Raw genomic sequence first — 24,474 nt, forward strand, 5'->3', positions numbered from 1 at the left:
GCCAATTAAAATGTTTGGCACCGTAGAACTTCCTCGTAACCAGCTGTTCCTCTGCAGTCTGAGGTTCAACAACATCCTAACTGTATCTACAGTGTGGGACACAGAGGGGTATTATGGCATGGATTTGCTCCATCCACAGGAATAAACAGTGTTGTAACTGTTAGCATGTTAGCTTCATGTGTTTAACAAGGAAAACACGTGAGTCTTCAAGTATCAGGTCTGGAGTCTGTTAACCAATCAGATCCTGAATGGATGAAACTCTGGTGTTAAATTCATAGTGCAGGAAAATAACTAAAGAGAAACTTGAAAATTAACACACCCCTATGGTGGTCATCTCGTAACCGTGGTTACCTTGAGCAGCCCTGCTGCCTCATCACATACTGACTTCTACAGAACGAGCAAACCAAAGAGCTGTCGTGTCGAAACGCTCTTTAATGAGATAAACGGCGGTTCCTCGCCGCCATGAGTCGCAACAGCTGCTCGATTGTCTGAAGCAGCTTCAGTCAATGCAGCCGATATCAGCAAAGTAGCTCCAGCTCCTGGGGGAGCCGTTGGTAACCTGTTAATATGTGACTTTAGAGTCTGCACTCAGTTGTGCTTTTTCATAGGGACAATTTGAACTATAATAAGAAAAGCTGTCAGATTTGGCTCCCAGCTTCCATCCCTCTGCAGGCCCTGGGAATGGAGATACAAACGCTGCAGAGTGAACGTCAAGATAAGGAAATAACGTGTTCAGACTCAAGGAGCTGAACACTACGAATGTCTTGAAAACACCCGTGGTAATTTTTCTGTTTAGTGTTGTCCTCTTCTGGCTGTGAACACGCGCTCGGTTGATTGACTAATCAACTAACGCCTTCGCACCTAAAATCCAACACACAGATGGACGGCGCCGCTTGTTTAAAAATGGCAAACAGGGAAATAACACATAATGTGGATGAAGTGTGTAAAGATGAAGAGTAACTGAAATAAGAGTAAGAAAAAAATACGATCATCAGAATCAACGCCGTCAGTCTCGGCTCTACACCATGTGTCACCATGCCGTCACGCTAAGCTAGGATGATGTTAAGCACAGGATGAGGCCAAAGCAGGGCCCCTTCAATGTCCTTATTTAAATTATTAGGTTATTTATTGTCAAAAAAATATCTCAAACTTACATAAATGTTCCACCTATGAATCATTTAAGGGTTATATTTGCTTATCTATATTTTGCAGCATGCACCTACTTCTCCAGTTGCTTTGGACTGTTTCAGCAGGGTCATCAGCCGTCACCACGACCAATCTATAAGCTGTATGAGGGGTTTACATGTCACTCAGATTTCATTTCAACTACAAATGCAGTAACTGTGACTTTAATAAACTATAAATCTGATCAAATACTGGCTTTAGGGATTTGGTGCCCTCTTTCTGTTGACTGTAAACATTTTAGGTTCATTTTAGGACCATAATTCATCATTCCTCACCTCTCATGCCTCTAATGTCAGCTGATGATAAATATAAATGTCTAAAAACTTCATCCAAGCACAGTTTCAAGTATTTCCAATGGCCGTTCCAATTTTTCCTCTGTTGTAACTTGAAAAATGAATTGTGCACATTTGTGTGTTTTCCGATGATGTGTGTCAACCAGCAGTCCCTTCTAGCGTCGCTATCCCTCTAATGGGGAGCAAGGGGCGGGGGAGGCGATGGAGAAGGTGGAGAGGGATCCGGGTTGCCAGAGCACAGGTTAATCCACTAATTGGGAGCAAAGGGAGATGGGTTGCCAGATTGTGATGGCCACCAGGAGGGGCCGTTTAAGAGGGACATCTGTTCCTGCTGGAGAGCAGCCGCCCTCACAGCTCCCCTGTTTCCTCTGTGACACTCATCTTCTGTATACACAAACCTGACGGCCAAGTGTTATATCCAAACTTGGTTTTCCCAAGTGGACCAGAAGCCAGGATCTGTTTGGAACCAGGCCCAGAGATAAAGCTTCAGAGGAGTTTTCATCAGTGCAATTTCTTTCAGATGGAGAAGAGTGGGGTTTTTTTTTTTGTTTGTTTGTATGTGATGTCGTGTCAGCGAAAGCCAATTTGGGATATAACTATGATCAACAGGTTTTCTAATCTCGTGTGGTCTGGTGCCATATTTCAGCCAGGAAGTAATCAGCTTCATTTTCATCATTCCCAATGTGGGAGCTGATAAACTAAGAAGGAGCATTTGAAAGCTTTAGTTTACCAGCAAATGATGACTGATGAAAATGAGTCAACATTTTCTTGAGAAAAAGCTGATAGCATGGTGGCTAGCACTGCTATCGCAGTGATAGCATGGTGGATAGAGCTGTAGCAGGGATAGCGTAATGGATAGCCTCTAGCTCCTCTTAACACATTAATGAGGGTTATTGCTTTTCCATGAGAAAACAATTCAAGTCTAGAAACAGTTAATGAGTCCATGTTGTTATCGAACCGTCTCCTATGAATCACATTATACTTACAACACCAATAATGAGTCAAGTGTCTATGTTCAATGATAAATAGGACAGAGACAGAAAACTTATTACCAAAAGGAAAGCTATAAACAATAGGATAAAAAAAATTTATTTCTTCTTAGCTTATCATCAAAGTCTCAACCGAACCACCTTCACCGTTCCCTGTGTCTCCATAGCTTTCATGAGTCTTGCCTTGTGTGTCTGTCTTTGTCAGGATACGCCATCCTGCAGGCCATCATGGAGAAGGCGGGACAGAACAACTGGCAGGTGAGCGCCATCTGCGTGGAGAACTTCAACGATGCCAATTACAGACGACTGCTGGAAGATCTGGACCGCAGGCAGGAGAAGAAGTTCGTCATCGACCTGGAGGCAGAGAGACTTCAGAACATGCTGGAGCAGGTGACGCTACCTTGACATAGTGTTCAAGTAATACTACAGATTATTATACAATCAGAGTATAGTTTTTTTTCAATCACGCCAACATGTTCCAACCCGTCCTGCAGCGAAGCCCCTCTGACATGTCCTCAAAGTGAAACGACGCTCTAGGCACAAACCTACCTCTATGGTTCAGGAAAAGATTGTCACGCCAGGATACCGTCTGTGTCTGGAGGAGGTTCTGAGGGAAATCCTGACACCCCTGAGATGGAGACTGGTTTCAAGCCAACGTGCAAGAAAAGGCGAGAATCAGATGATCCGACAGGTCGGAAATAACAAATTTATCCGGAGAGGAAAAGGCAGGCGAGTGGCAGACAAAACCCAAACTGTAAACATCCATTATTTTCCCATCATTGCGTTACAAGATGTGGATATTGGAGTCGAAAATGCCACCTGCTTATTTCTGCAGGGTGTGCACTGAAAAGTCTTTCTAAAATGTCTCACCTGGTGTTGAATTATCACTCAACAATGTTTCAACAGTGGCTTTCTGGGCAATAATGATGGAAAGAGGATAATCAGTGAGAGGAAAAACATCTTTTTATTAGTGCCGTTAAATAAAAAATAATCACCTTAATTGCTGGATTTATTTCCAGTTTCTGAAATGCGATTACAGGATGCCAGAAATTAAGTTTCTGCAAAGGCAATGGGGGATTTTTTTCACTGTTTTTGGACCATATCTGTGCTAATTAGAACATTTTGAACTTGAAAACAGTCTGTTCTTATCTCAGGTGGTCTTACTTGGCATCCGCACACTCAGAATATGATGTGTGCTTTCCTTCTTTTTAATGTCTTCATCCCTCCATCTTCCCTGGGGAAACTGGCGTCTCGGTAATTGTTCAATTATTCAGGAAATCTCCGCTGTGACATCTGTCACAGCTCCAACATTTTCTTTGCAGATGTGTGTCTCGACATCCTGGTCCAGGCATTCACAGAAAATCTCGCAGCGAGGAGAAGTGTTTAAGATCTAAAAATCTATTTAATCCTGTGTTACTGTCATTTTGTTATAGTTCCATGTTGCCAAGTCGTCCTGATCGAGGACAAGAATTCAAACATTCATTATCTGCTCATTAACAAGGCTCATAAGCGACCAGATGTTACTTTGAATCAAAAGTATGAAAAGACATAAAGGTTTATTGAATATGTACCAACAGGTGCTTTCAAACGCATCTGCAGTCTGTCTTTGTGTTCTCATATCGTCATTGAATTAAAAAAAAAAAAAAAAAGCTCCAGTGGAGCTAGGTTAAATACAGGAAAATGTAGCTGAGGAATGAGTGATTCACTGAGAGGGCTGTGCATCCACGATGGTCAACGTTTAAGGTTTTAAAGTCAAACTGAACTTTAAAGTCATCAGCGCCGCAGCTTGAGAGCAGAAAACCGTCTCCTGCTCTCAGATGATTGGTTTCCGGCTCGCCGTCGTCCTCCAGCAGAGACTGTGTTCCCTCTCGCACCAGATGGAGGATGTCGTGGCTCTGTCTGTAGTGGTCCTGTCGTGTCTGAATGAGGCCATTATGAATAATTACTGTGCAGATGCTGGCGTGTGAATGACAAAAGGCCATCGATGTGACACACGGATGAAGCTACTGAAAAGACTTTTTCACTTTTCTCTAAATCCAAATATTGAAAATTTATAATGTCCGAAAATCAATTCTTTCTTTTCATTTCTCGAATCAAATAATATTAATGCCACGGGTCCAAAATGAAGATATGCTGAAGGTCAAACTAATTTTATTGGTTGTGCTGAGTAAATGTTTTTGTCAAAATAAATAAGTACAGTAGTGCTTTGAGATACAAGCTGCTTGACATACGAGTGTTTTGAGATACGAGCCATCGCTCTGTTTATATTTTTGTTTGACATATGAGTGAAAATCCGAGACATGAGCAGTCCTTTCGGACATCACCTTTAGTTTACGGATGGATACAACATCAGCTGAGACCGGATCTCGTTCTCATTCACTGAGTGTGTTCATGTGACATGTACGTTTCTTTTCATACTTTATCATTGTTTTTGTAATTTATATCTAATTAATTATGCACAGGTTAAGCAGAGTTGATTGGACACAGCTACATATTGTGATTCAAATTGAAAAATAAAATGTGCATCGTATTTTAATCTACTGCAGCTGTTCCCCCACCTGCTGCCCAGGTCCGGACAGCAGTAAACCTGAACTGATAGTAACCCACCCTTCTACCCTTCTCTCAATGCTTCAAAGCATTTATTCAGTTTAATTTACACCCTCATTAACTGGATGTCCACTGGGATTTCCCAGCAGATGTCAGCTTTCAAAATCTATTTTTATCACCAACATGCAGCTCTGTGTTGTGTGTGTGTGTGTATGTGTGTGTGTGTCGTGTCGAGAAGCATTGTCATGCCATTGGAGGCATGAAGTGTTTACTTCCTCTGTAAGATGACGGCCTGTTTATTTGGTTGGACGTCCCGTCTTCTATGGATTAAACTTGACGGTCCCAATGTGTCATGACGCACACACTTGCTTGTCACACGCATCATTTAGAGTAATTATTGTACGCTACGCTGAAATCCAGTTGTATTAACCTTAAGGTCTCCTCCTCCCTGCAGATTGTCAGCGTGGGGAAGCACGTCAAAGGCTACCATTACATCATGGCCAACCTGGTGAGGGAAGATCATTTTAGATGGGTTCCTTATTTGTGTCTTTGCTGCTTTCTCATCACATCATTTTCACACCATCACCTTTGTTTCTGATAGCCGCCGCGTATGTTTGTTAGCTAGTTTTTTGCTAATTTAAATGAGGCGACGTCATTGTGGAAATGAGTGTAATCTTTTGAAAACAGCATGTTTTATTTGTCAAACCGGATCAATGAAGCTTCATTTAATCTTTGTCTCAATGACTTTTTATAAATTCAGATTCTTGAGGGCCAGTGTCGATAACATTCCTGGAATATGTGTTAAAAATATGATTGAATTGAGAGGATTTGCAACTTAATTTTTTTTTAAATGGTACAAGAAAATTGTATCAGGATCAGATTCTTGACTTCAAAAATATGAAAACGATTACAGTCTGACACAGACAAGTGTATTTGTCTTTGGTCCCGGACCATCATGCATTTCTCTCCTGCTCTCACCTCTTTGACGATCGAGTGAGATGAACTCATTTCTGCCCCTGAAGGGTTTTAAGGACATCAACCTGGAGCGTTTCATGCATGGCGGAGCCAACGTTACAGGCTTCCAGCTGGTGGACTTCAGTAACACCATGGTCATCAAACTCATGCAGCGCTGGAACAAACTGGACCAGAGGGAGTACCCGGGCTCGGACGCCCCGCCCAAGGTACGTCCTGTCAAAACCAGATCGACAATGCAGCTGGACTTTATTTAATCTCGTGATTTGAACACAAGATGATCGCAATCGTCTCCTCTAAGGCCCCTTATCCACCTCGCAAGTCAAATAGGAAAGTGTAGCAACATTTCAGGATATTTGATTATTTTCCAGCACTGTTTAGCTGTGCATAGCTTTCGTATTGTTTTTCATACTCAGTATTATTCCATTATTATTCTGTAGTAATATTAATATTATTAGTAATCTAGAAATGCTGGCAAGCTGTGCCACAAAATGAAATCCAAAACTCACGTGTGTTGAAACAATTTAAAAATCTCGGCAATTTGATTTTCAAATTGTCATGAAATAAACTGAATCCAACGTCTGCCTCCCTGGTGATTAATAAAAAACTGGCTGATTGTGTGAATTATCTGCTGCAGTCAACAAAACATGCGAGGGCACGTTCCTACAGAGATTCAGGAAGGCGATGTGAGCCGCAGCAGCCGTGATAGAGAGGCATGAGAAACATTCGTGATCATGTACAACCATCGTCATCGTCAGCGGGAGACATCTGCTGCTTGGTCCACTTGTACCCCCCACCCCCACCCCACCCCACCCCCCGTGTGACAAACTGACCCAGTTCACTTTCTCTTCGGTCTCATAGATTGTAAATGTCTCTGGCATCACGCCACGGTGGTCAGCGCCCCGTCCCCCGGAGCAAATCTTTATCCAAGATTTCTATTTTAAAAACTAGACCTAGTGGAGTGGAAACAGTGTGAGTTCAGAAAAGTGTGTGTGTGTGTGTGTGTGTGTGTGTGTGTGTGTGTGTGTGTGTGTGTGTGTGTGTGTGTGTGTGTGTGTGTGTGTGTGTGTGTGTGTGTGTGTGTGTGTGTGTGTGTGTGTGTGTGTGTGTGTGTTTGTGTGTGTGTGTGTGTGTGTGTGTTTGTGTGTGTGTGTGATGAATTGGACTAGTATAAATTAAAACCGGTCACATGACAGTGTTTGTGTGTGATCCTCACTCTGTTTCTCGATCAAATCGACTTGGCTGTTGCCCATTAAGTTCACCCACAGCCTGAGTCACACTGAGTTTCTTTCCTTTCATATATTAACACTGAAGTTTCCCGGAATCTGCAGCCAGTGAACTAATGAAAGAGTCCTGAGAGCGTGGATGAGACGCTCGACCCCGGTGACACTCGCTCAAGGATCCTTTTGTTGATCCTTTACATGTAGTGTTAGAATCTCCTTGTTGGTCTTGTTATGATCACATATGCACAGGTATGGCCACCTAATTCCAGATTAATCACCTCATTTTACCCCGCCGGATCAAACGTGTCATCACCAGTAGCTCTGAAACCGGCTTCATGACCGTGGTGTCCAATTATAGAAGAAGAACGCAAACTGAATCCATATCTTGCTGAATTATCATCACCCACTCAGTGATGATGCTACTTTATGCAATGCTATGCTATGCTATTCAGCTCTTTATACATATGTGTAGTTATGGATGAGAGCGCCACCACAGAACAGCTGCAGTATATTTATTCTTTATCCGTTCTTTAAAGTCGTTTTTAACTGAATTCAAATGTCATTTTCAGCATCTGAATGTCAAACCAAATAGGAAATGAAATAGAAACATTTAAAGTCTAACAAGTTGGATTTAAACTGGTATCACTAGCTGAGAGCGGACAAAACGGTTCTATTTCTCAGAAAGCCACAGTAGCAGTGCGAACGGGTTCAGCAACTCCTGTTTATCTTCAACCTTCAGTCAACTGAGGGAAGAGACGTCAATGTTCTTCAAAATATTTTCTGTTAGTAGCGGGGGAAAAAAACAATTCTCTTTGGAACTAATTATTCCAGCACAGCTCCCGCCTTCACCCCTCGGCTGTGAAGATGCCCCCAGCTGCTCGCAGGTTGATCTCAAACCTCTGATAGGTTGCGTGTTTGTGCTTCTTTCGGCGGCTCGTCGGAGAGTAACGGGAGGATGGAGCGCCGCGGTCGTCGTAGAGTCGTAATGTCACAACGAGCAGTGGGCTAATGAATATGAACCGCCCTGAGCTGGAGGCCTAGCTAATGAACTCCTGCTAGCTAGGATAATTAACGCCATACTGCTACCCGGCTGGACAAAAAAAATTGGCCTCTGCTCGCTCTCCATCTCACCGCCTTTTTTGTCATTCACGCAATTAGATTTCTTTCATGCCAGAGGTGAGCATTCGGGAAATGCACAGAGTGATTTCTGAAAACACAAATAATCAGAGCCAACACGGACTATTCAGGTCAACCATAGATTTGGGGAAGCAAGGAGGCTTTCTTTGTGGGGAATATGTTCTCCCTTTGTCTCACCTCTGCCTCCTCCTCCTTTCTATTCGCAGAAAATAATGAGCAGAACAGAATGGCTAACAGGAAGGCCTCCGGACGAACTGCTTCACCTCACAGGCTGCCGGCAGCAGATTGTTTCTAAGCAGATCTGACTGGCAAACACCGCGAACAGTCCGTCCAAATAAATCTGCTTTTAATTAGCGTACATTTTTCAAGTGTGTGTCCACTAGCGCCGCACACACACACACACACACACACACACACACAGACAAACACACACCTGATGTGTGATCTTTTCTTTTCTTTTGATTGTTCTACTTCCTGCGTTCCCAGTACACCTCGGCGCTGACGTATGACGGGGTGATGGTGATGGCCGAGGCCTTCAGGAACCTGCGCAGACAGAAGGTGGACATTTCCAGGCGAGGGAACGCGGGCGACTGTCTTGCCAACCCGGCTGCCCCGTGGAACCAGGGCATCGACATGGAGCGCACCCTCAAACAGGTGAAGGACACTCCTCTGATGCATGATTCTAGCAGGCGAATGAGGCGTGAAAAAAAAAGAGGAAGAAATAACAATGAGGATAATTCTTGTCATCTTGTTTGGAGGGTAAGGACCTCCCAGACCTTCAATCGACTCCCCAATTTGCGGAATTTCCTTTGATTACCTTCTTCTTTGACAGCCGCTAACTGCTACTAGCTGCTTTTTTAAACCTCCTGGTTGTCCTCACGCCACCCTTTTGTCTCCAACGGCTCATAAAAAGCTGATTCTGTTGACAACTGACCCAAATGGACTTTGATATGTGAAAGATTTTTCTCCCACCTTCAAGTATTTGCTGTTACTCAACTGTTTGCATGTCTTCTGTGTGCAGGTCCGGTTGCAGGGATTAACAGGTAATGTCCAGTTTGATCACTACGGCCGCAGGGTCAACTACACAATGGACGTGTTTGAGCTGAAGAATAATGGACCCAGACGGGTAAAACATCACAACACTCCGCGTTCACTTGCAGAACAGATGAATATTTGAATATTTGTCAGTCCAACTGTATATATGTTACCTTTTTCAATTTAGTGAGTGCACACTCCTGTCATGTGAATCATCTGAGGCCTGCGATGACACGCTTTGCTGTGTGGTGTTTTCTATTATTGTAAAAACAACAAAAAAAAGCTTTGCCGGCTCCGCCGCTGCTGCCAAAGGATGGATGTGTGCTGAGAAAAATCAGGGAAAATGGGAAAAGGAGGGAGAGAGAGCGGTTGCAAGAGTGATGTCGAGAGGATGAAGTGAAATAGAGAGCAATCAGGGTGGAGGGGAGGGGAGGGGGGGGGTGTCAGGGAGAAGGAAGAGTTCCCATCAATCAAAAGCTGCTTTGGCCCGACTTCCTGCAGCACAGCGAGGGTCCTGTCAGGACACTGTGTGTGTGTGTGTGTGTGTGTGTGTGTGTGTGTGTGTGTGTGTGTGTGTGTGTGTGTGTGTGTGTGTGTGTGTGTGTGTGTGTGTGTGTGTGTGTGTGTGTGTGTGTGTGTGTGTGTGTGTGTGTGTGTGTGTGTGTGTGTGTGTGTGTGTGTGTGTGTGTGTGTGTGTGTTACTGCCCCCTCTCCTACGTTCTCCATGTTGCTCAATCATCCTGATGCCGCAGCACGGAGGAAGGCATCAGCCAATCACAGCTCTCCGTTCCCTCTGGCCACCTAGCAGCCGGCTGGCAGCATCTTCAGCCCGGCTGATCGGTCACCGGTTGTGGTCGCTGTCAAATGTTTTTGTCTATTACGCGATCAATACTTGAGTTTGACAGAATATTTGGAGCTTTTCGTGTGAAATCACACACCAGCCAGGCGGCGCCGTGTGTCCCATCACCATTCCTTGAGCAGAGGATGTTAATATTGTGACCACAGAGTATCACGTCTGTCAGTTCCAGTCGGTCAGTTTGACCCTGAAGGAACTCTGGGAGATGATGGGAAACGTCAGCTGAACATAAAACAGCTCCTGACAAATAGAAGCCGCACAGCAGGGATCTGGAAAATTGGATCTTATAAGATGGCGTTTCAGTTTCGTCTGCGCGATAATTTAATGTTATTTCCTCAAAGTGGATTCACAGCGTGATGTGATTGAAAAAAAAAAAAACCTGTGAGTCTGGGTTAATGGCGTTTGGGAATAACAGTTAATAGCAAATTTGAGAGTAAAATAATCTTGTTTAAATCGTAGAAAAAAAAGTGGAAACTGTAGATTCATTAGAATGTGTTTTGAAGTTGTAATGATTTTCTGACATCGTTTGAAACTCGACTCCCCAGCAGCCGCACCTCCAACAACTTCAACATGAACCCTTTTAATTTCCCTTGACTTCGTTCAAACGTCTGACTCGAGCAAACGTGGTAAATCAGCTCTCTGTTCAGCGTTTGATCTCCATTCCCACCCTCATCTGTGAACGTCAGCCTCAATGGAATCCAACAGAAAGCATTGTCAGCAGCAGCTAGCGTAGCATGTAGCTTTGTGTTTACATGTACACAAACTCATGTCTGGTTTTCCTCTCAGATTGGCTACTGGAACGACGCAGACAAACTTGTGCTGATCCAGGACTCACCGTTACTCCCGAACGACACCACTGGGATGGAGAACCGGACTGTTGTTGTCACAACCATCATGGTAAGAGACCGGCATGCCCTTCCTAACACAAACACACACACACACTCACACGGTCAGGCATGCAGTCATTTTTTGTAACGCCAGGAGGGACACGCAGAAGCCTTGAAGTCACATCAGTACAAATTGCGACTACTCAGCCTCCGTAGACCAGGACATGGATAAATGATCTGGACTCAGACGTCCACTTGATGTAGGCGAAGAAATCATTTTATTATTGGATTTATTGTGAAAGTATCCCAGAGTGCAGTGGTCAATGCAGGAACGTCGCTTTAGACCTTCCTTCATAGGACCCACACACACATCAAAAGCAGGCTAATGTCTCCGCCAGCTGCTTTAGTGAGATTTCTGCTCGCACTGCAGACGTCAGTGAAGTGCTCCATGCGTCTACAGCGTCAGTCCAAGCATCATGTGTACATTTACTTAAAATTCAAATGAATGGCCGTTGCATGGCGTGTGAGACGGGAGTGACTCTGAAGTGCCTGACTAGAATAAGGCAGCAGCCACATGTTGAGTGTTCGTGTAGCGGCTGAATGGAGGAAGGAAGGAGGTGGGAATGTCACAGCTCAGCACAATCCTCCCTCTTTTCAGCCCCTGATGAGGAACCCCATTTTAAGAAACTGAGCCCCAGTTGGACGCAAGCAGGATATGAAAGCCCCTTAAAGGGAGAGTGATGGAGACAACATGAGCCCAAATGAAGCCCTAAAGACAGTAGGCAAGAAGAGAGAGAGAGAGAGAGAGAGAGAGACGACCGCTATGTTAATGGACACCCTGTACACAAAACTGAACAAGAAATGGAGCCACTCAGAGCCGTAATGGAGCCCCTCGTCAGGAAAATGAATGCAAATGGAGGGAAAAAGACACAGCCTCTTATAAGGACGTGCTTGTGGACAGATACCCACTGATGGACACCCCAAATGGGTTTCCAGCTCCTAACAGTACAGCGTCTGTCTGCTAGCACAAACAAGCTTCCACTACACCTGTCTGTGTGTGTTAGACCCATGCATCGTCCTGTGTGTGTCGCACAGTCACAGCTTGAATCCCATCCAGGTTTAAAGTGAGCTATGGGAAGCGAGTCGCTAGCAGAATGTGAATACGTCATGTCTAACCAAATTATTACCTGCTCCAAATCTGTCACTTTGTCTGCATACCTGCTCTAGCGTGGAGAACATTACACACTCCTGTAAGCTTTAAAACAGCTTAGAGAGACTAATGCCCTCATAATCATCCCAGTTCATATCCATCATCCTTTTATGAAGCATGATATTATAGTTCCGTTGTGATGGCTGCATTGGATTTATGTATTTTTTTCATGTTGTGGAGACTAATGTTTGGTTCGCTTAAGCGTAATGATGTGTTTTATTACATGAAGGTCCTACAACATTAGAATTAGATGTTGTAAAAGTGTTTGTAGGTTTTAGTTGCTCTCCTGTTTCAGTGTATAGACATGTCCTGGTCCTGGTTCTGGTCCTGCCTATCCAGCAGTGGAATTAGTAGAATAAAATCCACACTAGGCTTCAAAAACATTATGTGGGGCTGATATTTTTATTTTTATTATTTTATGTCTCCAGAAGAAAATTCAGGAAAGTTTAAGGCTCAAAACCCTGAGCCACAGCCTGTTGTATTTTTCTTATTTCTTCTTTAAAATAATCTTCAAAGTTTGGAATATTTTCATCACAGATAAAAAAGAAGGACAAATCTGACTGATAATAGACTGACACAGTGAGAGAGAGAGAGCAATGCACAATAATAATGATAAAAATGATAAAAACTGACTCTCACTGATGGAGGTTGGCGTTACAGAGAGCTTTACAGCAAACATGTTAATATAGAGATGAAAAACACAACCAGCAAAAGAAGAAGAAAAGTAGTCATATGAGATAAAACGGTGGTTGATTAAGATCACAAATAAAACATCAAGGATAAATAATGAAAATAAAGAATAACTTAAAACTCATACTAGAGTTCAACTATCAAAAAGGTGTAACTTAAAGTTTAAGATTAAAAATAAAGCAAAACATGTAAACAAAATATTCTACTGAATAATTTTCAGTAGAAACACAGCTTTACAACTGACATCCAATGAAGATATCAGTCACAAAGTAGGAGATGTTCAAGCAGAGCGTTCCTCATGTAAATGGTTCCTCATGCAAGTGATCTCCAAATAACTGTTGTCCAGTAGGTGGTTCTTCAGGCAAATGGTTTCTCATGCAGGTGGTTCCTTAGTATATTTGTAGTTCAAGGCAGATGTTTTATGATGATTACAGTTTAGTCTTCAGGTTTGTGTTGGGTTCTTACTTGTTGGTTGGGAAAGCAGTTCAAATATGTATTCTGGCACAAAAAGATGACCTTAAAAGCTATGAAAGACAATCAAATCCATCGCAAACATCTACGAAGGAGGTAATCAGAAAACTGCTTCTTAGTGCCATGAGAATCTGACGTAGATAGCAGCGGCAACAGGTTTTGGCCGCGGCTGATAATAAATCTGTACCTTTTTATTATATTAGGTGATTCAATTCAATTGATGGTTTATGTAATTATTTGTCGTCTTTGTCTGAGGATGTCAGCGGTCCTCTGGGACGTCTCAGGCTGCAGCTGCTTGGAACACGATGCATTAAGAGAGACACTCCGATAGTCAAGGACAATGTTTGACGGTCAACTTATTGACGAGATGAGGCCAAAAGCTTTTATGAAGTGTGTCTCGGCTCTGAACTCCTCCACTGCACTCAAAGCCTAGCACTATCTAAATCTGCCAGAGGGAATGTCGTAAAGATCCTGCCGTAATTATGTTTTTGTTTAGCTCCTCTTGAAGGAATTCTGTGGGAACATGTCCGGACATTGTGGATAAAGACTGTTTTAATATCAAAATCTCTCCTGGCAACGCAACTGCAAAGCAGAAATCCGCTGTTTGGGCAGAATTTATAGCAGTAGTAGCACATGCACATTATTTCAGACAGCGTAGTTATTTTCAAGCATAAAAAATGTTTATGGTTTATTTACAAATACAGTCCAGAGCTAAAACTGAATTAAGTTGGATATCATAGAGACCAGGACCAAATTACAGCAAATTAATGAAGAGTGACAAATACAGCTTTTACAGTGTGATGCAGGTCTGTGTGTGCGTGTGCGTGTGTGTGTGTGTGTGTGTGTGTGTGTGTGTGTGTGTGTGTGTGTGTGCGCGCGCGCATGTGTACTTAAAAGATTCTATTGCATAAACAAAAAACACAACAGTTCTTTGTACACTGTAAAAAATGACAACTTATTGTCAATAAGTAACTCGGTTACATAGCACTTTTTGAGTTAAATCAACTTCAAAATCAAGTTTTTTAAGTAGAATGAACTCTTTAACATTACTTATCACAAACCAAACAAAATCAAGTTGAGTTAACTAAAACTAGGGATACTGCATAGTTACATAAACTTAATTTTCTTGGTAAAGGTAACTCAATGCAAATGACTTTGCACTTGCTCTGATCTTAGTTAAAAAGACTACAGGCTATTAGTAGCAACTAATAAACAAGTTTGACTAACTTAGTTTTTGTGCACCCTTTGTTATTCCACATATGAAGTAACAGGTTGCATCTGAGGTTGAGCTCAGCCAGTTGTACTTTTTTCTTTTTTGCACATATGAAAATAAGTTGTTCTGTTCCATTTGTGCTTTATGTGTGCCGCCCTCTTTTTAATGTACAGTTTCATTATATCAAATAAAAATGTCATTATTACCTTAAGTGGCTGCTGATGACTGAGACCCAACAATGACTCACTTAACTGAGAAGCGTTTCTGTTTGTGCTTCATCAAATATTTTTCTCATCGTAGAAAATGAGCCATTGTTCGCCGCTTGTTATCGCTCGTATTCACAGTGTTGTTTGTTGTTTATCTACACAAAATATGCAACAAGCAGCCAGATCTCAGGCTGTCTGATAACTCTGATGTGTATGCATGTGTGTGTGTGTGTGTGTGTGTGTGTGTGTGTGTGTGTGTGTGTGTGTGTGTGTGTGTGTGTGTGTGTGTGTGTGTGTATGTGTGTTTGTGTGTATGTATGCATTTAATGGCATGGTAATTAGTCTCATTAGGCTTCTAGTGAAGCAACATGCTTGGGATTATTGACCCATCTGTCAGTGGAGCTGGCCTTTGCTGTGAAGACCTCTGCTCTCTTCTCACGCCAGCATCCTTCATCGCTGCCCCTCCCCCAGCACCACGGCTGCCAGCGCTGTCAGACGGCCTGCAATCACAAATCAGACGGATTAGCAGTTATTTCACTCTGATTTACAGCCAAAACATCCACAAATATCCACTCGTGACTGCAGTCTACTGTATGTCATCATTCATTTAATAGAGATTTGTTAAAAGCGGATCATGGGTTTCGTTTTTGTAGGCTAAATCTTCAGCAGAAGAAAATTTGTAGATTTCTTTTTTTAGTTATTTTAGTTAGTTATTTTCAAGATGTCCAGACTGACTCGTTTGTGGTAAAAGTTCATCTAACAGTTCTGTTTCAATTTTGACCACCAGATTTGAGCAAAAACTTCTGATTTCAGTCTTGATCATAATGGGTTCCATCCCATTTCAGAGGCTCTAATCAAGGAGTCAAGATGGTGTTTGGATTATTACTATATCTAATGCTTCCACTACTACAAAAGTGGTAAATAACTTTACTACTACTACTACCATTACTACTACTTATAGTACAACTGTTTCTCACCTCATCCAGTTGTCTGTGTTGCTAAGCTACAGCCGTGCTGCTTCGGCACAAGGTTAAGAACAGGAAGAGCTGGAAGATGATTAGGAAATTCCCCTTAGACCAGAGGATCTCATACAGACCATTCAGACCTGTGATAATCTGGGGGTTCATGAAATCACAGCTTTACTTCGTCCGATGCCACAAAAACAAGACGTAGAGGAAGTTGTTACCTTCTCTAACAGATCAGACTGCATTCTCCTTCTCTCCAGTCTCATTGCCCTGCAGGAATTAAACTTTTCCCATTTTGCAGACATATTTTAATTCAATTTTTTTTGTGTGTGATGGGTTGCATCTAAAAGTCACCCCATGTTCTGATTGCTGAATGCTAGAATACCAGGAACTGCATTGGGGAAAACTAAATTCAGCTCTGGTTCAGCGACAGAAGCAATAGTGTCTCACAAGAATATGTGAAAACGTTAAAATATACTTTTAAGTATGTTTGTGTTTACATTCCTGGATGAACTCACTTCAATCCATTTATTACAGATTTCACACAGCAAACATACAGAAGGACATTATTACTCCAAGATGAGGTTTTAAGGAAAACAACCACATTTATTGTGATGTGTAAACGGTCACACAGCTCGATGCTGCTGCAAGGCCTTTGTAGCCGTTTTATCTGCTTTCGATTCTCATTTCATTGCTTCTTTATTCATTCCTGAAGCACCAGGATGGTCTTCAAGCAGCAGGGAATATTTGGCATGTGTAAAACCTGCGAGTTTTAATAACGCACTTAGATCGCACTTATCAAATTGACATTCTCCCACAAGAGCGGTCCAGAACGTGCATTTCTCATTAGCAATGTTGGCATGAAGCTGCTAGATTGTGTCATCATTGTGTTTAATGTGCTGCTTCGGGCTCGGCTCACTATTTGCACTCCCACTCCACTGAGCTGTCTTTGGGTGCCTGGTTTCGTCCCGGGGCCAGGAAACACATCTTGAGAATAAATTGCATATGCACATTAAAAAAAAATTTTGTCTGGAAATATGAAATCCCGCCCTGCCCAGTCCATCGATGTAGAACTTTCCACTGGTCACCCTTACTCTCATTCCTGTAAGTGTGTGGTGGTTTGATGTCCTTCAGAGAAATTAATGTTCAGTGTCCACCTTTCCACCTTTGGTTTGATGTTCTGTGTGTCACCATTCAGATTAACACTGATTTCTTTCTGCTCCTGCCTAAACTCCCATCTATGCTGCTCTAAAGCATTCGCATCTTGAGTTGATGAGAGGATCACAAGATTGAGTCTGTCTAACTATAATTCTTAGAAGATTTTAGCCTTGTTCACCAATTATTTCATGTTTGTTGCTAAATTTTTATCCGAATCTGAAAGTTCTTCATGGGGTTTTCTTGTAGAACAATCATTTTATCAATCATTTGCGTCTTTGAGGTTGACAAAAAAATCACACTGATTTGCCAAAAACTGTTTCAAGCAGGGGGGGTTTTTTGTTAATGTTTGTTAGCTAACAATTTCCTACTACTTTGTTCCAACATCTACGGATGTCATCAAATGTCTATCAACCAAATTGCATGAACCCATCATTTCTTCATCTGCATGTATGTGCATGACTTTCAGGAAGTCCCGACTCCATTGCTAAGAGCATTGCTCCATAGCACTCCTAGTGGTGGAACACTGTAACATGAACCCGGGTTGGTGTTAGTGAGTTTAGGCTCTTGTTTGTCATTCTGTTGTCTGTTGGTTTGTTAATGAATCATTGTGCCAGCCCTCGTGTTTGCATGTCTGTCTGTCTGATGGTTTGGTTCACTGGTTATGGTCCTTTGTGTAGGAGGGTCCCTATGTGATGCTTAAGAAGAACTGGGAGATGTACGAAGGCAACGACCAGTACGAGGGCTACTGTGTGGACCTCGCCTCTGAGATCGCCAAACACATTGGCATCAAGTACAAAATCTCCATTGTTCCCGACGGCAAATACGGCGCCAGGGACCCGGAGACGAAGATCTGGAACGGCATGGTCGGGGAGCTGGTGTACGGGGTAAGAACTTTTGTTTTGTCTCTTTGGATGACAGGAAATGGTTCATCTCCCACATCCCAAAGAACTGCATGAGCTTTTTCTGATGCTGACTCATCTCATTCAAAGTTTAATTCTAGGCTGTCAGTAAGATTCATGATGGTAATTAGAGACAACACTCTGTCTTTTTCTAATCTATACTTTGAACAGATTTATACAGCGGCTTGGCTGGTGACAGAAAAATTAGTTTTTGGGTTTCTTAAAGCTGGAAATTAGTCATCAATTCATTCAAACTGTAGACAGTCCATAAAAGCCAGATAGATGAAATTGAAGAATTTGTTCTTCAGTTCTAGCCTGATAGCCTTGTGATATTCACAGTAAAGTCACATTGATGTAGACCTTATATATTTGTCTTCATTAAAATGTCATTTTCAAGTTCTGATATTTGAAATGTTCTCAAATTAAAGTTGTACTGTTTCAAAATAAAAGTCAATTACAAAGAACGATGATTAACAAGTTTAAGCTGCTAAAAGACTTCTTATTGTTGACTGTCTGTGCAGGAAGTTTTTAAATGTCAACAGTAACATAACTGTGAGCGAGACCTGGAGTGACTGTTGTGTTTTGAACAAACATTCTACCGTGCAAACATCGTTTCTGACTGAATGGCCACTCTGGTGCATTGTTTGCGGTGTAGGTAATTAATTCCATCTGGAGTGAAGATGTAAATGGTCTGCTGGGCTCTGGTGGTGTTAATGCTAGCAGGAGAAAGGAATTAGCAGAGCCTTACCACTGATCTTTTGGAGGCGGTGGTTTGGGAAAGTGAGTGTGTGCAGAGCTAGTTAGAGAACCTCTGAGGTGGCGATTTGATTCAGGGTTGAGTCGTCTTTGTGCAGCTGACCTTGCTGTGGGATCACAGTGGATGGAAGCTTGGGGTGTGGGATGATGAAGGGAATTAATGGCTTACAAAGAAGTGAGGAACAAGAGGAGTGTTCTTCATCCTGAATGTTTTCAAGGTCGAAGACATCCTTGCATGGCTGGAAAGATAAAGACTATCTTTACAAGTTAAGACTTTTTCAGCTACATGAAAGTGTAATTTGATGTTGATTTTTACATTCCGCTTCAAAGCGGTGATGTATCGTAATGGTCAGTGTTAGTCGCTTCCGTCTGTCTGTTAGTCCACCAAATATCTTTGCAACCGTTGCAGAGAGAAAGATGAAACAAAAAGCACATTACTCAGGCAGCAAAGGGGATGAAAATGAGATGATGATCTTGACCTTGAGAAAACTACGTCAAGGTCAAATTGTAACTTTTGTACACTCAGGAACCACATAAGATAGAAAGACAAGTGAGAAGGCCAGTGCGAGTTAGACCGTAGATCAAAGCTAGTGCTTTGATCTATGAAATTAGGTCAGAGCAGTAGCTTTGATCTTTGACCTATGCAAGTAGGTCAGGGTAAAATTTTGAATTCAAGGGTGTTGCAGTCTCTGACTGCATTGGTTCTTGTTAGAGGTTTGCTTCTGATTCAACAGTAACAACAATGAATAAAGCAAATTCAAGTGTAAGTTCTCCCCAAAAGAAGCATTTCATATTTACATCTCCAACAAATGGCTGTAATAACTTGTTATAACTGTCCCTTCTTTTGTGATGAGCTAAGTGGCATTTTCACAAAAAGTGACATTTTTCTCACTCGCGCCTCTTCAGTGTTGCGGTGACTCACCAAAAGTCAACGGCAGCGACGGAGGGAGGCTCGGTTCGGGATGTGTCAGGACTGATCAAGCATTACAATGCACTCCTGGTGCAAAAAACGAACAAGTGGTGGTCGACAACGCATGAAGAAAAATGTGCGACTGTGTTCTTTGTGATGCAATTTTAGAATGATTTATGGAACGATTTCTCCAGATGTGTTCAGGATAGAGTGACGAAATAATGTAAATGCAAAATCACCAAACCTCGTGACTCAGAATCTATGAGGACCAGAAGGCTGGAACCGATCCAGTAAGAGGATCTTGTAGTAATACGTAATAAGTAATATGCGTGGGTGTGTGTTTGATAATATCAGAGTGTGTGTGACTGGGAAAATGGGAGCTAGCTGACAGTTGTCAGCACTTTCCTGTCATAGCCCATTCATTTCCTGCCCAGAAAAGCCCCCCCTGCCACCACAAAAGCCATTCCTCTCATTAACCTGCCACATATTTTAGTGCCCACAGAATGGCCTGAGGCTTTTGTCTCATTGCGGTTTGTTTCTGATGAAAGAACTTGGATTCCATCCTTCCTTATCCCTCATCCCTCTTTAGTTTCAGATGGTCGTAATGAAAGTTCCACTTTAGTGCTGATATTAAGTCCTTTTGCCTCCCTCCAAAGCCAGGCGGACAAGGTCAGACGAGTGTAGCTAAGTCGCTAGCCATAATCTGGGATGCGGATTTCCAGCGAGCCAGTTTGCACTTCTCTACAGCTGTAGACCTCTGCATCCCATCCTATGCTGTCCTGCGGTAGCAGCGTTTTTGCCTGACACGTTATTTTACTCTCCCTGCTGATTCTCTCAGACTTTCATCTAAGCCTCTCAGCTTTGGAGAGGGCCTCAGAATGTCTTTTTCAATTTCCTTTCATTCTCAGACTCGACTTGATCTCTCTTAGATGTATTCAGCCCAGGTCTGAACTCGATCACATTGAGATTTGCTCAGCCAAGGGAGAAATTCAGATAAAATAACACGAGCTGTGGCGAGAGAAAACTGGCTGGTTGTTGTGGTTTTGTTTACTGATGGCCGGCCGGCTGCTGGCCTTAACTTTGTAATATCTACGACTAAGTGATGTTTGATGGCTGCAGGGCCCAGCTCCGAGAGATGATCCATCATTTGCATTTTGTTTATCCGTCATCATTTGGATTCAGAGTTGCTCTCATAGAGGCTCGTTCGGACTGCTAATCAGATTCCTCTCCATCCACAGAAAGCGGAAATCGCTGTGGCCCCTTTGACTATCACATTAGTCCGGGAGGAGGTGATCGACTTCTCTAAGCCCTTCATGTCGCTGGGCATTTCCATCATGATCAAGAAGCCCCAGAAATCTAAACCTGGGGTGTTCTCCTTCCTGGACCCATTGGCCTACGAGATCTGGATGTGCATCGTGTTTGCCTATATCGGCGTGAGCGTGGTGCTCTTCCTGGTCAGCCGCTTCAGCCCGTACGAATGGCACACCGAGGAGCCCGAAGAGGGCACCGACGGTCCGCCAAGCGACCAGCCCCCCAATGAGTTCGGCATCTTCAACTCCCTCTGGTTCTCCCTGGGCGCCTTCATGCAGCAGGGCTGTGACATCTCCCCCAGGTAAGACACGCTTTTATTAGACTGTCACAGGTTTTCATCTCAGAAGATTACAGTTGGTGAACATTTGCTGCTGAGTCTCTGGTGTGTTATTACTTTATGTCCTCCGGCTCAGGACAAGTTACTTGACTTTAAACCGGGCAGAATGACTGTTTGTCTTCACATCCAACTGGATTGCGTTAATCTGGAAAAGTGTTAAAATCTCACACCCACCAATGTTCAGGAAAGACAAACTGAAAATGGCTGAGAAATGATTATTGAAGTCACTAGTTTTCAGATTCCTCTCATCTGTGCCACAGGAGGTAGAGAAAACTGTTTGAAAGTGACTTTGAGTGTTATATTTAAAGTCCCCCCCACCCCAACCCCAACCTCCCCGACCCCCCCTTCTGACAGCTGTGTAGTGTGTCCATAGTTTGAGTCACATTTAATCTGCATCCTCTATCATAACCCATGGCAGTAATTCAAAACTCCTCCATTTCCTGCCCATTGATGGCAGAGAGCCGACTGATTCTTGGCGATCAGCAGCTGACCTGAAGTAGAATTCTCCTTTATATACCACGGGTTTCAGCTGCAAACACATAAAAGTTGAATTTACAGAGTGACTGTATTGTTTAATTACATTTTACAATCGCTTCAATCACGTAAAAATCTCATTTAATTAAATGAGGTTATTTAGTTCTCTTCAGGATGGCAGCCCAGAGTTCCCATCACCACCATAAACAAGCAGACAAACAAACCTGTTGGTTTGTTTTGTGAAGGGGAGGATAAAAAGCTCAATATCATTAGATTTATGTTTTATACCTGAACGCTGTTAGCATCGGTTACTGTGACTTCTGCATCTGTTGACATACCAATAATGACAATGCTAAAGGTGTAGCAGGAATTATTTTCACCGCTATGACAAGAATTTAGCAGGTTACATGCTAGTGTGCTAACAAACTCATCTCACTTCCTTGAAGAAACCAGGTATGCATGTGCTTCTAAGATGCTAACTACATGTAGTCCTCTATAAGATGAAGACAAACACTTCAGCAGCAGTTCTTATCTGCATGAAACTGTTGCTGTAAATGTGGAGACATTTGGTCAGAACAGCTCTCTGTGTTGTCGGCTACACTCGTCTCATGTGTCTGCTACTCCAAGCCGCATCGCTATTCACTGTCTGCCTGTACGGGAATTAGGTTGTCTGTCAGCTTTGGCAGTTGTGGCTTCACACTCGAGCCGCTGGACGCTCCGCAGTGTGAGATCACACCGCGAAGGTCTCCTTGTGTTCGCCTTGTCTGTCAATTCTCTCTTCTCTTTGTCCAAATAATGAGACACAAACGGAGCAATCTTTGCAAACCGGTGTCCAGTCAGCATGACCTGCTTTTGACAGGAGGGTGGAGAAAGTGGGGATTGTTCCTCTCCGGTCTGCAAGTGCTCATTGTGTGTGTATTTTTTTTATTTTTTTGGGTTGTTGTTGTTCAAAGATCAGGCTTCTTGTCTGTCATCACACTCTGGCAAAGCCTGCAATTCTTAAGTTTCTCATCTCTGAACTGTTTCTCCACTGGATGAATGGCGTTGTCAAGCTTTAAGTTCTACATTCTGCTCCTATAGTTGTTTTAAGGTGTTTGCATAGCTTTCTTTTATCTCCTTTAAGCCCTTATGGATCTTATACTGTAATAGAGTTGGTAATAATGTGGGAGATGAAAAGAGGACCAAACCAACCTGTATCTTTCAGCCAACCCCCCCCCCTCCTCGCCAGATGGAAACACAAGATGGAGGATCCCGAAGTAAATTATAGCCCGGCCTCACGTAAGCAACCTTTAGAGGAGACTATAGTGGACCTGTGACTGTGATTAAGGCCTTTCATTTAAGGAGCACACCTCGCTTTGTTCACATGTCTGTAGGCGACCCCACGCTCACCAACCATAACCACCCCCCAGCCCACCACATCTCCGCCTGCGAGCTCCAGATAAGGACTTAAGTTGCTGGACAACAATGTCGGCAACAAAATTAGGAGTCTACATTTCAACCCTCTCTGGCTGCATTCCACCTGTCACTGCTAATCCCACGGGCCCCTCCCGGTCCATCAGCACCGGGCCCCACAGCTCAGGAGCACTTCCACTCCAGTTTAGTTTGACAGGGCAACACGCGAATCCCATAACACTGGGGGAGATTAGACCTCGCAGAGGGAGCGACAAGGCCAGAGGTGAATGGGACGAATTTGGGGCGAAGGAAGCGGCAATCAATCATCCGTTACAGTCGCGAGCAGGAAATACGGAGGAGGCGACAGTTTCTTTTGTATGTTCTGTCATATTCTACGACTTCCTTCACCCGTGCTGTAAAGCTCTCACAGCAGATAGGAGAACAGGCGAACTGCGAGAAACGTAGCGCGATGATTCTTGATATCGTTTGAACCATTTGGGATGATTTAAGAACAAAATTTTTAATACTTTTGAGGTATTTTGTGGAAAACTGTTCTTGAAAAAAAATTGAAGTTTCCATAATAAATCCATTTCTGGTGGGACGCCACAAGGAGAGGCAGAGGAGACAGTAGCATTGAATTCCTTCTCTCTCTGAAGGGTTAACACTCCCGTCTGCTCCCTAGAGGTAACCCACCATAATTAATTCAGTGATTAACGTCTTGGTCCCGTCGGTGAAAGTCTCTGTGAATCAAGGGGGGAGCTTGAATGAAAAGGTGGCATGATAGTCTTTTTAATTGACTGCAAATCCCAGGTGGGAATGGTTCCAGCTCCTCTGCTCTTTTCTCCTGAGACTCCAGGTCGTCACCTTGCCGAACCCGAAGTCTGAAAATATCATCCCAGATATCGAGGCCGCCATCTGCCACTCCATTATGGGGAAATTGGTCATGGCTGTTCCAGGTGCCGTCAGTCGCTTCCCTTCGATTGCTTCGGACAGATTATCTTTGTCTCCACCGCTGGGTTGCGTTTGCCGCGTCTCACATGGAGCTAATGAGAATGCAGCGATTGGCTTGATTAGTCCTGATTAGCTCGCGGCGCGTGCAGACTGATGATGAATTTCCTGATGGCGACAGATGAAGCGTAACTTTCCATTTTAGATTTGAGGACAACAATGGCTGTGTTTGAGCAGGAGAAATGACTTTGAAGTGGTCAATCTGGAAGATTATTAATTCAATGCCAATTAGCTTTGTTATCCGGCCGACGCAGGAGTTCTGCTGCACTGCTCAGTGCTTGTGTCAGCAGCGCTTGTCCTTCGTTACGCTCAATTGATTTGCTGCACTATTCTTTAAAATTATGGGTGTTACTTGAGGCATCTGTATGCACAGCAGCAGCCTCCAGCTACTAAGTCAACATCCATTTCAG

General features: G+C 43.2%; 1 protein-coding gene across 2 annotated transcripts in view; it reads left to right on the forward strand.

Annotated features, from left to right (window-relative positions):
- gria4b (glutamate receptor, ionotropic, AMPA 4b) overlaps window positions 1-24,474 on the forward strand; it is a 72,337-nt gene that overhangs the window by 34,608 nt on the left and 13,255 nt on the right. For both annotated transcript variants that reach the window (XR_011037817.1, XM_068331009.1), the window contains exons 4-11: window positions 2,673-2,857; window positions 5,469-5,522; window positions 6,037-6,195; window positions 8,833-9,000; window positions 9,368-9,472; window positions 11,024-11,134; window positions 17,655-17,861; window positions 20,781-21,154. Coding sequence is in view for 1 of the 2 variants with exons in the window: in XM_068331009.1 (XP_068187110.1) it covers window positions 2,673-2,857; window positions 5,469-5,522; window positions 6,037-6,195; window positions 8,833-9,000; window positions 9,368-9,472; window positions 11,024-11,134; window positions 17,655-17,861; window positions 20,781-21,154 (1,363 nt within the window). In the remaining variant the exon portion in view is untranslated. The remainder of the gene's footprint in view (window positions 1-2,672; window positions 2,858-5,468; window positions 5,523-6,036; window positions 6,196-8,832; window positions 9,001-9,367; window positions 9,473-11,023; window positions 11,135-17,654; window positions 17,862-20,780; window positions 21,155-24,474) is intronic.

This window comes from Antennarius striatus, chromosome 13, assembly GCF_040054535.1.
Source record: "Antennarius striatus isolate MH-2024 chromosome 13, ASM4005453v1, whole genome shotgun sequence".
NCBI classification, from domain to species: domain Eukaryota; kingdom Metazoa; phylum Chordata; class Actinopteri; order Lophiiformes; family Antennariidae; genus Antennarius; species Antennarius striatus.